At 49.1% G+C, this 15,612-nt stretch overlaps 1 protein-coding gene across 1 annotated transcript in view; it reads right to left on the bottom strand.

Moving 5' to 3' along the window:
- IGDCC3 (immunoglobulin superfamily DCC subclass member 3) overlaps positions 1 to 15,612 on the bottom strand; it is a 217,985-nt gene that overhangs the window by 15,081 nt on the left and 187,292 nt on the right. Inside the window, exons 8-9 of the mRNA XM_019503975.1 lie at positions 9,530 to 9,777; positions 8,782 to 8,946 (exon numbers count right to left, since the gene is read on the bottom strand). Of these exons, the coding sequence (XP_019359520.1) occupies positions 8,782 to 8,946; positions 9,530 to 9,777 (413 nt within the window). The remainder of the gene's footprint in view (positions 1 to 8,781; positions 8,947 to 9,529; positions 9,778 to 15,612) is intronic.

Below are 15,612 nucleotides of genomic sequence, written 5' to 3'. Positions count from 1 at the left end.
AGGGGCTGGGCTGGGCTGGAAGCTACCCCAGAAGACCCAGACACATCCTGGGCACCACTGAGAGGCTGGCACTGGGGATGTTTGTTATGTCCACACCAGAACAGCATGTTCCAGCCAGGGGCCTGGGAGGCTGGATGCATGGTCCTGCTTTGCCCAAGCCATATGTAGCTATGCACCGTGGTGGCCAAGCAATGTCCTGGACCAGTGTGCTCTTCACAGAGTGCTCATCCCTTCACCAGGTTTTAGGTGGTCATGAAACTTGAGAGCCCTTCCCTCTGAACTGGACATCCCTGTTCAACTGCAGTGGGTTTGTCAAGGCTGCGCCAGTTTAAGGAACTGTGGTTAGGGATGGAAGAATCTGGCTCACCGGTGTGGGAGTCCGGTGGGCAAAGCAGGGGAGGGTTGAGGCAGGATCTTGCTCAGCCTCCTCTGCCCTCCTCCTCACCCAGTCACACAGGGGAGCTCTCTCAGTCAGACTTTTCCCTTACTGACCCCAGGATGCTCCAGGCCAAATGCTCTACTCATTTTTGGGTCCCTTTGCACCCTTCAGTGTGTGCAGCGGGGCTGGGAACTTCCCCCTGCATTGGTAAGCTGAGATCCCTCCTGGTTCAGGGCTCCAGGTCTCTGGGTCCCTGATGTCCCGTGTAAGGGGTTCTTGGGGCAGGGAGTAGGTACCTCCGCTACCCAGCCAGGCCTGCTTATAGTCCTCGTTGGGCAGGAAGCTGCTTCTCAGTGGGACCAGTGTTGTTCCAATAATCCAGGAGCAGGGTTTAGCTCCTGAAGTCCCTGCCCCTGGTGCAGAAGCCAGCACCGTAGCTCTCTGGGAATAAATATCATCTCAGTGGCGCCTCACATCAAGGAACACTGGAACCAGCAAACAGGAACAGAACAATCATCCACTTAACTCTGGCATCCAACACGGACCAAGAGCAGGCGCTTCAGAAGAAGGCATTGACTTCTCATGATGTCTCTGCCTCGGGGAAGTTAGTAACTGATCCCACCTAGTTATCAGGTCATGCTCTAGGACTTGTGCTCAAGCTTTGCAGATTTGAGGAACCCCTCGTTAGAGTCAAGAGACTCCTCAGACAATGCCAGCCCTTAGTTGCCACTCATTTTTTGGCTACAGAAAAATAAAAGAGCAATTCTTCTGTTGCAAAGAAATCAGCAAGCCCACGACAGGTCCAAATGGTTTGAACACTGTGGATTCCTATCTGACATCTCTGAAATCCCTGCCACACACCCTGCCTGAAAATCACTGCTCTCGTGGATAGGGATGGATGGCCCTGTAATTGTGCCTTACACTCTGAAGCTATAGTTGCTCTTCTTTTGCCTATAAATGTCTACACATTTATTGATACGTATACTAAAAAGCTGCCTTGACAGTTTCCATTGACACACAGCCTGGCAGGGTAACTGATACAATACATAATAATAGTAATAATTTTACTGAATAGGTCAAAGTCAATGGAACGTGATGGTGCAGTCTGAAGTTTGGCATGAGCAGAAAGGCTACTGTTCCTGTTTGAAAAGAAGGGTTAAAGCAGCATAACTGAACAGTTAGGAATTTCCTGATTCACTTGAATTGCCTTTTTTCCTAATAAAAATACAGTAGGCAATTAAAGACTGCTCCGCTGTTTGATGAGATTGCAATTGCAAACATGAATCTTCCAAAAAAAGTTATCGCATCTCCATTGATTCACATTGGGAACACAGTGCAGGACAAGTCAATGTATTTTCCTAATGACCTGCATGTAAATCAATAGAAAGGAAGAATGAATTGGTGTTTTCCCATTGACCTACAATACAAGAGCATCCCCAGGTAAGTTCCACAAAGGCATAAGAAAGCAGCTTCCTTATTCATTTGTGTGACATTATCACTCTGGCTTAATGTCTCTGAATGGGGAAAAAAAACCCCAATGAATCAGGGTTCCTTCTTACCAACATAGTATCTTGAGGCTTAAGTTGATGGAATGGTAACATGAGTTTATCGTGGCTTTCAGGCCTGAACTTTTACTGGACCGTGCCATTTCATCCAAACAAAGATAGAAAATTGCAAACAAGAGCTCCCATAATTGTCCTTCCCTGCTAATCTCTCTTGGGCAAGACAAAGGATAGTCTGGACTCTGCTCTTGAGGAGAGGTTTTATGGGCCCCAAGGATACTGTGCCAGGCCCAACAGTCAAATGTTATTTAGGGGAAACAGCCTAGGCAAGCAAACTTCTAGAGGTGCTGAAGGTGCTGGATGCCAGCCATTCACAAGTGGCTCTTATTCACTGTTGTCATAATAGGCAACCTCTGCTTGCAGGCACATTCCAACAAGCTTCACCTCACTACCACACTGGCATTTTTGGCCCTGTTTGTTATAACACATGGGGCCCAGAGAAAGAATCCATGAATCATTTGCCAACTTACACTCCCTTCCCAAGGTGCAGCTTACATATCACCTCTGGATTTGGCCTGCTGAATTGACCTGAGTGCAAGGGAATGGCTGGTCACAGGGCTCACACGGTGAAGGGCAGGAGGAGAGCAGTGCAGCTCACAAGAGGATGGAAGACAGTGCAAGTGAGTCTCCTCTCCCCAGGCCCACTGTACACAACAATGGGGTGAAATGCACTGCAAGACAAGTGATCTTGCCCCATGCCAGGGCGGGTCTGCACACGAGAGCAGGGGAAGGTCTCTCTGCCTGAGATGAATAATGCATCACTTCTGTGTGATGAGCTGAGCCTTTGGTAGCCACAGCAAACAAAAAACTGAGCACATCCTTAAATAAATACATCCAAGTTGGCAGGGTGGGACATTTGGCTTGGTACCACCTGAACAAAGCTGAAATGCTTGGTGGGAGGCGTAATCCCTGCATATGGCAAAACTAGCCTACTAAGTCCAAAGACTGCATGGTGCAGCAATTTCCTTAGAGAAGGCTCTAGAGTTTTTCCCAAACCTTGTTCAGGCCATATTGAAACAGCTTAGCACAATAGCGTAGATTCTCAGCTCCGCCACTTGCTTTGCACGGACTCTGCTGGTACAAAGCAGCAGCAAAATCCGGTGAAGCTGGCCACTAGAGGACTCTCTGGCATAGAGGACTTCCAGTAGTAGCTAGCTTGCCATCAGTTTCCCCTGGGCCCAGAGCAGAGGCTGTGGGAAGGGACAGGGGGCAAGCTGAGTGCATCTTGGCAATGTCCAGCTGCTGGGGTGGCTCAGGTAACCACTGGCAGCAGGCACAAGAGAGAAAGCGACCCTGAGACAGCTCATGCTGAGCCCAGACACAGAGCAGTCAGACCCTAGAGGAGGAACACTGAAGTCTGGGGGAAACCTGTCTGCCATTTGGACTGTTCTTGGCCTAGCGACCACGTACAACACCTGGATCTGGACTTGCATCCAAGCTTCCCTATATGTTCAGAGCCCTTTGCAGTTAGGTCGGCCAAGGTGCTGCTGGCCTGTTGCCCAAGGCTTAAGAATGGTGCATCCCTGAAGTCTGTCCATTATGCATTAGCTGGAACTCTCAAGTTCCTGCCAACTGCCAGAAGTTGGGCAAGATGTGAGAGCCCCGGGACACGGCATTGCTACGGGACATAGGTACTCTCCCTCTGCTTTTGCAGGATGGTGCAGTGCATGCTCCGGGAATCCTCATGAAAGACAAGTTTCTCTCCAGCTAGTTGATGTCTTGCCTTGCTATGGAGAATCTATACAGGGGGCAGAACTAGAATCACAGCAGGTCCTGAAGAACAAGGGGCATTCCTGGAGTTCTTCTCCATCCTGGACTCTGATGTGGAACATGCAGCTAACTGCAAGCACGCTCCAATGCTCTGCAAACAAACAGCTGTCTGCACGTTCCAGGCAGGTGCCCACCAGTCTGATCTGCACACAAAAAGCAAGGTTTGGGCACAAATGAGCATGCACTGGTTGTGTATGCAAAGCCAACGGGCACACTGCACAGCAGGCTGGCTGGGATTCTGCCTTTTGGGACAGCACAGCTTCTTGGAACATGAAGAAAAATATTGTAACTGGGAGGAGGAAACTTTATCCCGGGGAACAAAGAAACACTAGCATTGGCCATCCTGATTTGTGAAGAGTCGGTTTTATTTTATGGTCTCAGAGCTTTACATTTATTAAAAACTACAAGAATGTCTCACCTTCAAAACATGGAATATATAGTATTCACTCAAAATTTAAATATATAGTATTGATTATATGTACGTACTAGTAGAATGCAGGTGCTATTTATAATTGCATTACATAAATAAGTGTATACAATAAGGAAGTATAGCTGTGTGTGTGTGCAATATATATGTGTGTGTGTATACACACATGCACACAAGCATATATGTGCTTCACAGAGGTATATATATGACACAAAATGTATCTAACTTATGTGACATGTCTCCCTTTTGCTAAGGGATGGAATACTTGTCTTCCTCTTCAGTGCTGTTTGGAGTTTTCCCCAGGTCATTTCAACTGTCTTCTTGAAGTCATCTTAAGCTGAAGATGACTAAAGGAACGGTCTTCATCCTAGAGAAATGTCAAAAAGTTCTGGAGAAAACCCTAAAAAGCATGAAAAGACAAGAGTAGGCACCTGTGCTGCTTCATGAAGCGCATGTTGTTTGAGATATAACAGTTCCATTACCAGGTTGGCATCTACAGGTGTTTCTCAGCACCAACCATGCAAAGCACCTCTTTATCTGGCTGCTGGAAGGTTGAGCAACAAGCCTGGGTGCTGGAGTGGATTCTGACCCCATGCACATACAGATAAATTGAGAGTGAGTCCACTGGCATCAGTGGGGTTTTCCTAGATTCTAGCCAAGGTGCAGCTGAGTACAGCCCTGCCTATGATGCTCTTTCTCGGCCTGTGCCATGTCATCTTTCCAAGCCATGGGATAGGACTGACTGCTTTCTTCTCCCATCACGTCATCCTTTTCGCCCAAGGTCAGACTTGCATGCTGCATCTCTGGATCCCTAACCGAGCTCCCTGCGTGGCTCCGTCACTTCCTGCAGAACATACACTTTCATTGACAAGGAACCAAGACTGGAGCCTGTGGTGCAAACCTCCCCAGTGTAGCCCGAGGAGCTGCTGCATTTCAGCAACAGGCCCAATCCTCTTCTCACCTCATGCTAGTCCGCATCGGGAGTCACTGCCAAAGCGGAGTCACAATAGGGTGAGCTGGATTATGTGTGCTCAGAATTGGGCCCCAAAGCTCTAAGAGAAGGTGCAGACTGCTGAAGTGAGAGATTTGGCTGATTTCCTAATGCAGGACTCACTCATTCTCTCCCTATCTTAATCTCCTGCTCCTCTTTCCGGTGCCTTGTTGCTACTCCACTTCTCAACACATTGCTTATCTCAATGGCCCAGCGCTGCAGACAGCTGTGCACCGGCCCCAGTCCAAAGGAGCTCAAGCTAGACAAGTAACGTGACAAGAAACGATGAAAAGAAAATGGGGAGTATAGAGAAGAAAGAAGAGGAGAAAGGAAGATTTCTCCAGAGCTGCACAGAACTAGAATTCCTTTAGAGAGTTGCAAAGAATTCAGATCATTTCCCTCTTTGGTATTTGTTTCCTCCTTCTTTCTTATTGCACCTAATCACAAAGCAAGGAGTGGAGAGCAGAGAGAAAGCAGGACAACCAAAGGCAGTTTGAAGCAAGGCTGCATAGGAGGAGCATGTGTGCACGGTATTATTCGTGAGACACATACATTCATATGCTTTGAACTATGAAATAAAATTGCAAAGGCAGTGCCCGGCATACGCATCCCTGCCATCTCAAAGACTCCCAAGGGTGCTCTTCTTGTCTGAAAACTAAGGGTCCAATGCAGATCATTTCACCCTTGGATAGCTTCCACTACTTAAGGAGAGCTTGTACTTAAGGCCCCAGATGTAACAAACCATGAGATACCCAGATCCTGTATGAAGTTAGATTCTTAACTGCCTGGCATATTTCTTCATGATATTATGGCCTCAACATCCTCGCTTACTGGCAGTTTTATATGTCCTTCAAGAACCACGCAGCTTAAAGCTGGCTGACATCTGTACCCATTCTGGAGGTGCATGTTTTCCTAGTTAAGCAGAGCCCGGTGGGGTAAGCCAGTGCAGAATCAACCCCCTTACTTTGTTTAAGAGAGAAACCTCGGAAATCAGTGGCTGTATGGTGGGTGTGGCTCAGGCATGCAAAAGGGGGGGGATTCTGAGTGCAGTGGTAGTGCTCATCTGTCAGCAAGCCAGGAAGAAGGCCCCATCCTGAGAGCAATGCCACCACATCAGCTAAGACACCGTGTCCAGAGTACTGTGTATAGAAGAAATGGCATTCCCCCCCGCACTCACTTCAGTTGGATTCAGAGACACATGCTATTTTCCGCTGTCGTCCCAGGTCAGGGCCCATCCTGCCAGTGCGATTCCACCCCAGGAGGCACCTAGGCACCACACGAACGTTTCTAGCTGTGCTTGCACCTGGCTTCAGGCATATCATCAACCCAGTTGTGTGTATAGACCGAGGCCCCTGCAGAGTCTGCTCATGCAATGTCCATTCTACCTACTGTCCTCCCGTGCAGAAAATTATGGGCTGGATTTTCAAGCAAGTTGCAGCAACTCAGAGGACACAACCAGGCCATAATTCGGCTGCTTGGTCCCAGCAGAGAATGCTGCTTTGGTAGGGGAGGTTTCCTCTAGGGGCAGCTCTCCATAAGGAGCATGTAACCTGGCTTGCTCATCCGTGATTAAAATACAGCTCAATGTCTGCATTCAGTTGCCAGGGATGATGTTGTTTTTAAGGCCAGCATGGCAGCCTTGTGCCTTCAGATGTCAAAGATCCAGGAAATGTATTGCCCTCTCACAAGATACATAACTGCGTGAGTCCTGATTTAAGGCAAGCTTGTCGAAAAGCCTTGCCCAGCCTGCCCCAACCTATGCCAAGAAGCACCAGGTTTTATGAGGCATGGAGGGGCTGTGAGCTACTGTGGCTGAACTCGGAGCTCTGGGTCAAGGATTTTAAAGCTTCTGCTGAGTCCACCCCTGTCTGTGCACCAGGGGGAGAGGCTAGATGAAAGGAAGGTGGGGGGACTCCAGAATGCCAAGTAAATAGACATGCAAAGTAATAACCCAGCATGTCCCACTGCAGGGACAGAGTAGCTCTTTAATCTTAGATCCTGTAGGAAATGCTCACATCCGCTGAAAACAGGGCTCAGAGCTGAGTCCCCAGATTGGAGTCAGAGCAGCCATTTCAGCTGCATCTGAATCAGGCCCTTTGTCCTCCTATCACTGTCCTGCAGGACTTCATGTTTCTGAAAGAGACCCATCAGGGTGCGATGCCCCTCTCCAATACATCTTCTTTGAAACAAGAGATGAAGCTATTGAGATAAGCCATGGTCTCCAACTGCCTGAAATGTGCTGGGGCCTAAGCTCAACACTGGTGACCAAAGGCTGTTCTATCTGATGGCCTGGGACTGTGGTTTCAAGCCAGCATCCTATGGGCAAGTCCTGCACCACACTCTGCTACCATGTTGGGGGCACTCACTGGCAGTCTGAGCAGAGACGCTGAGGAAACAGAGGCTCCTGGAACCGAGCTACCTTCTTACTAACCTCTCACTCCAGGTCAAGGCAGAGCAGATGGGAAGGCCACCGTGGCCACTGGCCATGCTGCACTTGTGCTGTGGATGAAGCAAGGGCTTCTGTCTCCAGGGCTGCTGATCAACTGGCTTTAGGAGAAAAGCCATCAAATAAAGAACATGCACTAGACCATCCTTTAGGAAAGGCTGCCAGTGCCAGAGCTGGTGCTGCAGCATCTGGGCTGCTGGACAGTACTGAGGCCTACTACTGTTTAAAGCTGATGATTTAATGAATCACTGTTGCAGGGCAAGGACCAGTAATGTGCGTTCAGCTCTCACTGGCTTCAGCATAGCTGGCTAAAGATGGAGGGCTGCTGTAATCTATGTCAGCTGCCAGGATAGGGATATCCTTGTTATGCCCCAGCCTATGGGTACATGCTTTGGGCCAAGAAGGTAAGTGCAGCTACAGGGTCTGTACATCTCAACATGCTGGAGGGGTCAGGTTTTGCTACTACCTGATCTTTGCCCTTCATGAAACAATGTCAAGTCATGCCATTGAGAACACTGGCCCAGGGACTGGCCCTCCTGAGGCAGGGAGCTCTGTCCAAGAAATAACCAGGGTTACTGCATTGTCAGGGCATAGGCCTGCAAAGCCCTTCACTCCCAAGGGACTGCATATAGGCTCAGTGAAGAACCCAGTGCCTGAGGGCTTCCAGAGCCATGTCCCCACTGAAGGGATCAGAGGAACTCATTCATTTTCTGGGTAAGGAGAAACATGTCCAAAAAGACCACATGAGGCAGTTGCTAAAGAGTTTGAGAGGTCTCTGCAGGGGCAGAGGCAGAGACACCCACAGGCATGCCTTGCTTGCAATAAAAGGCTTTCTTTTGGGGTGTCATAAACAATCCTGGGGCTCTCACTCACTGCAAGCCACACACCCAACATGAGGATGGCTACATACTAGAACAAGACCCCTGCAAAAACTGACAGTTAGCCCCCACATCATGCTGTGAGATATAAGGTGTTGCAGAGACCGCCAGCTGATTTGGTCTTGCTCTCTTCTGTACCGCCAGGTTAGAGAAAGTCCAGATGCTCCTCAATGTAACCAGGTAGGGGGACTCTATGTCACATTCCAGAACACAATAAGCAGGGGGTGGGGGGCAGTACACAATGAAACACCAAGTACACACAGCAACTAGGCTGACATTGTTGCTGCACCCCAAGGTTTGCAACCATCCAAACTTTAGACTTCCTTACCTTCTCCCAGCGTGCTCACCACCATGACGTCAGAGGCTTTGCTAGCTCCCCGGGAGGTGTATGCCTTGATGTAGAAGCTGTAACTGGTTGAGGGCTCCAAGTCAGTCACAAGCTGCTGGAAGGTGCTTTTGCTCACGGCCTCCTGATACTCCATCTCCACCGGATCTGGAACGCAAGAGCGAGTGAAAGCAGAGTGGCATGAGGCTGCAAGAGGGTAATGCAATGGTGCTCGGGAGCTCATGGATAATAGAGTGACACCTGAACAAGCCATAGTTTTGCTTCTCAGTGAGGAAGTGTGTTGATAGGTGGGTCAGATTCTTCTCCACCTGGAACCTTTGCCATGGACTTCAGCTGAAGGGAAAGGACTGAGTCTGCAGAGCTTTGCTTTTCCTTCCCTCCCACAGGAAGTGCCGTGCTGAGGCTGGCTAGTTTCGAGCCGGCTCTAGTATGTCCACAGGAGCTGCAATCATGCCTCCTGACCACAGGGCAGACGTGCCCTGGCAGCTTGATTCTACAAGAAGGCAAGACCTTATATTCAGGGGCTGAGCTCAGGACATGCCAGCTTCTGGGGTGGTGGAAGATACTCAGTGCCTCACAGAATCAGCCTAAGCTACTGTTTTTTGTTTCCTGTGCAGACAATCCTAGCTTGAATAGGCAGGAACATGATTGTTGCTACTGACAATGTCCCTGCATCATATCCAAGTGCCCAAGGATGGGACCTTTTGAGCATCCAAGCCAGGTGCCTTACCTGCAGCCTTCCTTATGTGCAGCACATAGCCTATGATCTCCTTGGTATTCTGCAGAGGCTCGCTCCAGGACACCTGGATGGTGGTCGCAGAGACAGTCTCAGCTTTCACATTCTGGGGAGGGCCTGGCAGCCCCTCGGCCCATAGCACAGTCAGGCGGGCACTGGCCTGAGTGGAGCCGGCGCTGTTCTCCGCAATGCACTGGTAGATGGCTTCGTCCATCTGGCTGATCCCGTAAATGGTGAGCGTGCTGGAAACAAAGGCAGACAAAACAAACAGCAGCTTTTAGCTTCACACCTCACAGCCTTGACCCCAGCACTATCAGGCATCGCCATAATCTCATCCAAAGGGTGTGAAAAGTAGAGGTGAGATGAAGCCTGATTAGGGACAGTGTCAATACCTCTCATTTGGCTTCACTATTTGGGCCAAACTGGGCTTACAACCAGGTTCCCAACCTGGATCTGCATGTTGATGTTTCCATCTCAAAAGAAAGTCAAGGGAGGAGGAGGAGGAGGAGGTAGATTATCTTGATATTGTAGTCAGGCAGCTTGTCTCTGTCTTGGATTAAAGAGATTGGGGTCACCCCTAACTGAGTTACAAAGGAAAAAGAATGCACCAAAGGACTTTTGCACGTGGACTTTGGAGAGAGAATGAGGTGTTAATAGTGTAGGTCTCGGGTACAAATTGGGCGGACTGCACTGTTGAAAGCAGAGCATCCAGCACCAACCTGGTGGAAACCAATGGGACGTGAGCTCCCAGTGCAAGGCTGTGTCAAAGAAGGCAAATGCAGCCCCTGGGTGTAATAAAAAGAGAATAGCACCAAGGTGAAGAGAGGTGACTGCCTCATGCCTGACTTGTTCCTCTGGCTTTCACTTGGAACCTGCCCTTTCTCAGCAGACTGCCAAGTAGCCCCTTCCCCAAGATCAGCTGAATCGCTTTCACTGCAGATCAGAGACACCTGCCAGCGAGTTTCTCCATCTCAACCTTACAGCCAGAAGCGGGGTGGGGACTTTGAGATGGTCTGTTGCCATGAGGGTAGGAAGCAGGATGAGTATACTAGATGCCACGTGGGATGGCAAAGAAGTCTTATATTCAACCAAAACAGAGGTGCTAACAGCAGATATACCTACCTAGCTTTGACCCAGCTAGTACAGGTAACAGCAAGCAAGGGAACAACAGCACTACAGCATTCACCCATACACGACTAACGTGACAAGGTAGGATCATGGTAATAACTACCGACAGGGAGCTTGCAGACGCACAGCACATGATACATAAGCCAAGTCTAATCAACCCCAGTCAGAAAGCCCTCTGGTGATGTTGTAATTGTATTATAGCACATTAGAACAGTCTTAGAGTAACATTAGGATTAGCCCATTTATCCTGCAGGGTGATAGCCTCAGCTTTTGCCTTTGTGTTATGAAAAAAATAAGGCCCGATCCTTGCAAGTGTCTGGGGAATATTCACAGCCTTGCAGAAAATCTTGGTGTGTATTTCTGAGGCCAGGGTCTGAAATGTCCCCATAATTAGAACCGCTCTTCAAAAGAGTTGCTGGAGGCTTCTGCTTGGAGGCTCAGGTGCTGCTTTCAGTTGCACGAGATAAGAAGGATCGCTGGCTCCTTGCTCAAAACCATTTCTGAAGGACGAAAAGACCAGGCATGCCCAGTGCTCCCCTAGCCACCACGCGAGTATCTCAGTAGGCTCCATGTGGCAGGACCGGGGTTTATTGGCAAGGTGGTAAGAGGAAAGATAGGATGATTAGATGCTATTTGCACCTCGGGTAGTTGAAGTGAATTGCTATGTGGACAACTGCATGGGTGTATGACAAGGGCCATTTATAACGGAGACCATTTCCTAGCCAGCGAGGGGGTAATGGGTGCCCAGGTTTTAAAAAGAAAAAGCCAACCACTATCAATCTGAGAGAGCAGCACCACTGTGCATGGTTGCAGCATCACCCCAGCTGGCTGTTTAATGTTTCAAACAGCTGTTTGACAGCTCTGGGCTCTCAAACAGAGCCGTCGATAAGCGCTCACGCCATTCAAGTGTTTCCCTCAGAAATCGAGCCCAGAACAAAGTGATTCAAATCATCGTGATCCAGTGGTTACACAAAATCATAAGTAATATCCAATATTTATCCAAAATAGCCTAACTGGAACTGGAGGCAGCCTGTGAAGCTAAATCAACTGGGCTTAATTTACCAACACCGAGGCAGGAGTTTGAGAAGTTTACAAATAAGACAAGTTTGTGACTAGCTTGATTGCATTAGGCAAGGATTTTTGTGGGAGACGTCTTTTACTGGACCCATGGCATGGTTGGGATGAAGTTAGAGAAGCATTCGAACGCAAGCCATTCACCAGGTAGCAGTGTGTTAAAAAACAAGAAGTCAGGAAAGCGGGGAGGGGATATTCTCAGCGAGAGACAATATCCTGTTCAGGGCAGTATGGGAACATACAGCGAGAGAGCACATGCTGGAACCTTTATTTAAAAATAAAAGATGGCCGTAGAGCCGATGCTTGCTGTCAACTGGAGTGCATGCGGAGTCTCTCTCACAGATTGAAGTGGTTGGGATCACTGCTATAGCACACCCTAATACTTGAGAAGTTTCCTTCCATCAGTCGTAAATAGAGTTACCTGAGCTCATCAGTGAGAGCACACATCCCTGCCATGCTGCTCCCTTCCCCGCCATGTGAAGGGATGGAACGAGAGGTGAAAGTAGTCGAAATCTCACAGACAGCCCTGTCTTTATCAATGCACCACGCTAGCCTGCTGTAAATACTGGCACAGAGGCCGGCACGGCAGCCAGCACACTTCATGTCAGGGGCTTGCACCAGCTCCGACACCCAGCCCTGAGAGGTGGGAAATCCAAAGGGCTGGAGAGCGAGTCGTGCTCAGTCCCTGTTGGGTGAATGGCTCCAGAAAACTCTTCTGCCTGGCCAAAGCAGAACGAACAGGCCCTGGAAGAGTCAAGTCCCACGCTCCTTTCTGAGGTCGGCGGGAAGGTTTACACACTACAGAGTCTCGACAGCAGGGGCAAAGGGGTCAGACTACAGCTACAGCTGTAGCACCAGCCCTGGGAGCTGGCTTAGTATGAGACTGGTGGCCACAGCCGCTCCCAGCTCAGCTGTAGCTACCCCCTCCACCGCCGCCGGCCAGGGTGCAAAAAGTGCTTGTTACGCCTGTGGCGGAGAGCATGAATTTACAAGAAATCATTTTGTTCTGCGAGGGGGAGAGGGCTTCCAGCCAGGTCAGGATCAGGCCCCCTGCTTTTGCAAATGAAAGACGGCAAGCGGGAAACCGAAATTACAAATAACCCAGCAGAGCCCTGCCTGTAGATTATCTGAATGCTGTTTGTAACTGCAGCAAAATATTGGTCTTCCTGCATTACAATTTATTACTGCTGTTGATTTAACATTCGTATTTCTGCCCTGCAAATCATCAGGGCTGTAGGAAGTGAGCAAATGTTTAACAGTCCTCTATTTATGTCCTAGTCTTTTGTTTCCTTGGAAACATTGTAAATGGAACATGAAATGTGATGGTTTCAGCTGATATGGTGATTTCAGTGAATCAACCTTAAGCTCCTCTCCTAGCCATAGGCTCCATCTATCTGATTAAATGAAGGAGGAAGGGGAGGCAGGGAAGGAAAGTCCCAGCGTGTGGCTAAACTGGTCAACAAGGCATGATTTTGGCAAGGCCAGGCGGCAGAAAGGCAGGATTATGCAATGGGAAAGCTGTATCTGCAGCTCTGTATACAGCAGGCGAGGCAAGGAGGAAGCAGGTATGCTGCTGCCTTCTGTAGCAGCGATATTAGGATGACTCCCATGAATTCATGTTGCATCTGCCTGCTGAGGAGAGCCAAATCAAGCCTGGCTCTGAAGTCAAGCACAGCATTAAGCTTCCCAATCGTGGACAAAGCAAACCAGGAACAATGAGAAGTGTTGAGGTTCTCCTGGCTTACGGCTGCTTTTACTTTACATGTTAAATATGTTACAAGGAGAGAAGAGTCAGCAAGGGAGAGAGCAGCAGCTAGACATGACCTACTCCTTACTGCTGTGGTGTGGGGTCAAGGACAGCTCTTCCAAGGGCCCAGGGTGGCTTCTGGTGCATGGGGACATTTGTCCCTGGAGGTGGGAAATGCACGGGTAGCTGCACTCGCTTGGGGACAGGTAGGAACTTCAGCAGCAGAGGCAGCAATAGGGGATGAACAGCGTGCATTTTGGGGAGCATCCACACTGGGCTTTGCAACAGAAAGAGCTTCCCAGACAGAGCTGGGCTGGCTGAGATTGCCAGGACGATGCAGTCAGCAGCATCCCCCATCAAGCTACCTGTTGTGGGGGGTCCTAGAGATATGCCCCTGGCGTGCTAAATGAGGCACATCTCTAGGGCTCTAGGAGCCCACAACTTAAATTTAAAGATGGTGACTCCTTGTCCTGTCCCGTGCAGCCACAGTGACCAGTCTATCGACATCCGTTGTATAACCATCCTTCAGGTGTTTGAAGCCCATTATCAACTCTCTTGGTCTTCTCTTCTGCAGACAAAATCACTCCCGTTTTTCCAACCTTCCCTCGTGTTTCCTTGACATTTAACTATTTTTGTTGCTTTCCTCAACAGGCTGATTTTTTGTAGGGGAATGTTATGCATAAAAGGGCACAGGACATCGCCACAGCAATGCAGCCACTGCACACCTGACCTGTTAGCAACCACTGGCCCTTTCTCTTTTATGCTCAGAGGGCAGAGTGAGAAGAGATTAACAGCCGCTTTAAACCAAGCCATTTCCTGCACATGCCAGAGCTTCTGGTGCAACAGGTCTGTGGGATGCTAGCATCAGGACCTGGGCTGGGCACACCCTATGATATTTCACAGGCAGCAGATACTTTACCAACAAGACCTTGATATCCAGCACTCTGCCACATTAAATAGCTAAACCCCCCACTTGATTCATAGCTTCTGAGATTCTGCACCAGCCGACAACATTCCTCCGGCATATTGTCACGTCTGAAGAAAGACAAGGAGAACGAACTCTCTGACTGCTGAAGACAGCAGCAAGCTGCAGTCCAGATTTTAGAGGTTTGTAAACATTCATTTGCCTTGAGATTTGCAAGTGTGGGCTTGCGAGTGTGATACAGGTCATGGATACCCATTGCCTATGAAAGGCGGATGCAACCAGTATTGTGTTACTTGGGTTTGTGTCACAGGCAGGGGTTCAATGAAGTTATTAAATGTTCAGCTCTACCTAAAAATCATGAGGTGGAGAAACGGAGTGCAGAAAAGCAGGCAGAAAAACCGCTGGGCCTTCGAAAGGATCCACAAGATCCCTCTCACAAGGCACAGCCATGCAGCACCCAATGGAAAAATCTCTTGTTCCCTGTGAAAAGGGCAGGGGAGACCATGGTACTGCTGGCAGGGGATTTATGAAGGTTGGATACGTTCAGCTGATTCTAAAAGGAAAATCATTCCCATGCTCCGGAGAAAGGCAAACCCCACCACAGTCCTGCCCATTCTGATCTGGGGGGAAATTCCTTCCTGACCCCAAATCTCAAGATCCGTTTGACCCTGGGCACATAAGCAAGACCCTCTGCCCAAGCACCAGAGAAGTAGATACAGCAATGGACCACAAACTCCCTCCTATGTGGGTGGATTGGCAGAAATCAGGTTCTCTCTTTCTCACTCTCTCTCTCCCAGACAAACAGTGGAAAAAACTAACACTGTCAGACTGGCAGAAATCAGAAAAGGCCTCTGTCTGTCCTTTCTGGAAGCACCTACAACATGAGCATCGGTCGTGACTAACCTCCAAGACACCAGTTGAAAGTCAGTTCTATGAGAAAGCCATGGAAACCCCCGGGTCGGCTTCCTGAAGATACCACTAGCAAGCATCAAGTTGCCTCTTCAATACTTAGAGCACAAATTCAGCCTGCCTTTGCCCACCCCAGAGAAATCCCTGGGGCTGAAGGTGTTGCTTAGTGCAGAATCTGGTCCTGTTTTCCCAGGTTCTGCTTTTTGCTGAAGACTCAAAGAAAAGCCAAGGGCCTAGTTGCCATGCACTCCCCTCCCTTTTGAGCAGCAGATGAGTGTCTCTGGGTTTCGAACA

This window comes from Gavialis gangeticus, unplaced genomic scaffold (genome assembly GCF_001723915.1).
Source record: "Gavialis gangeticus isolate Ggan-Ray unplaced genomic scaffold, GavGan_comp1, whole genome shotgun sequence".
Taxonomy (NCBI): Eukaryota; Metazoa; Chordata; order Crocodylia; family Gavialidae; genus Gavialis; species Gavialis gangeticus.
Note: the sequence above shows the minus strand (reverse complement) of the source record. Positions and strands in the feature narration are given on the sequence as shown.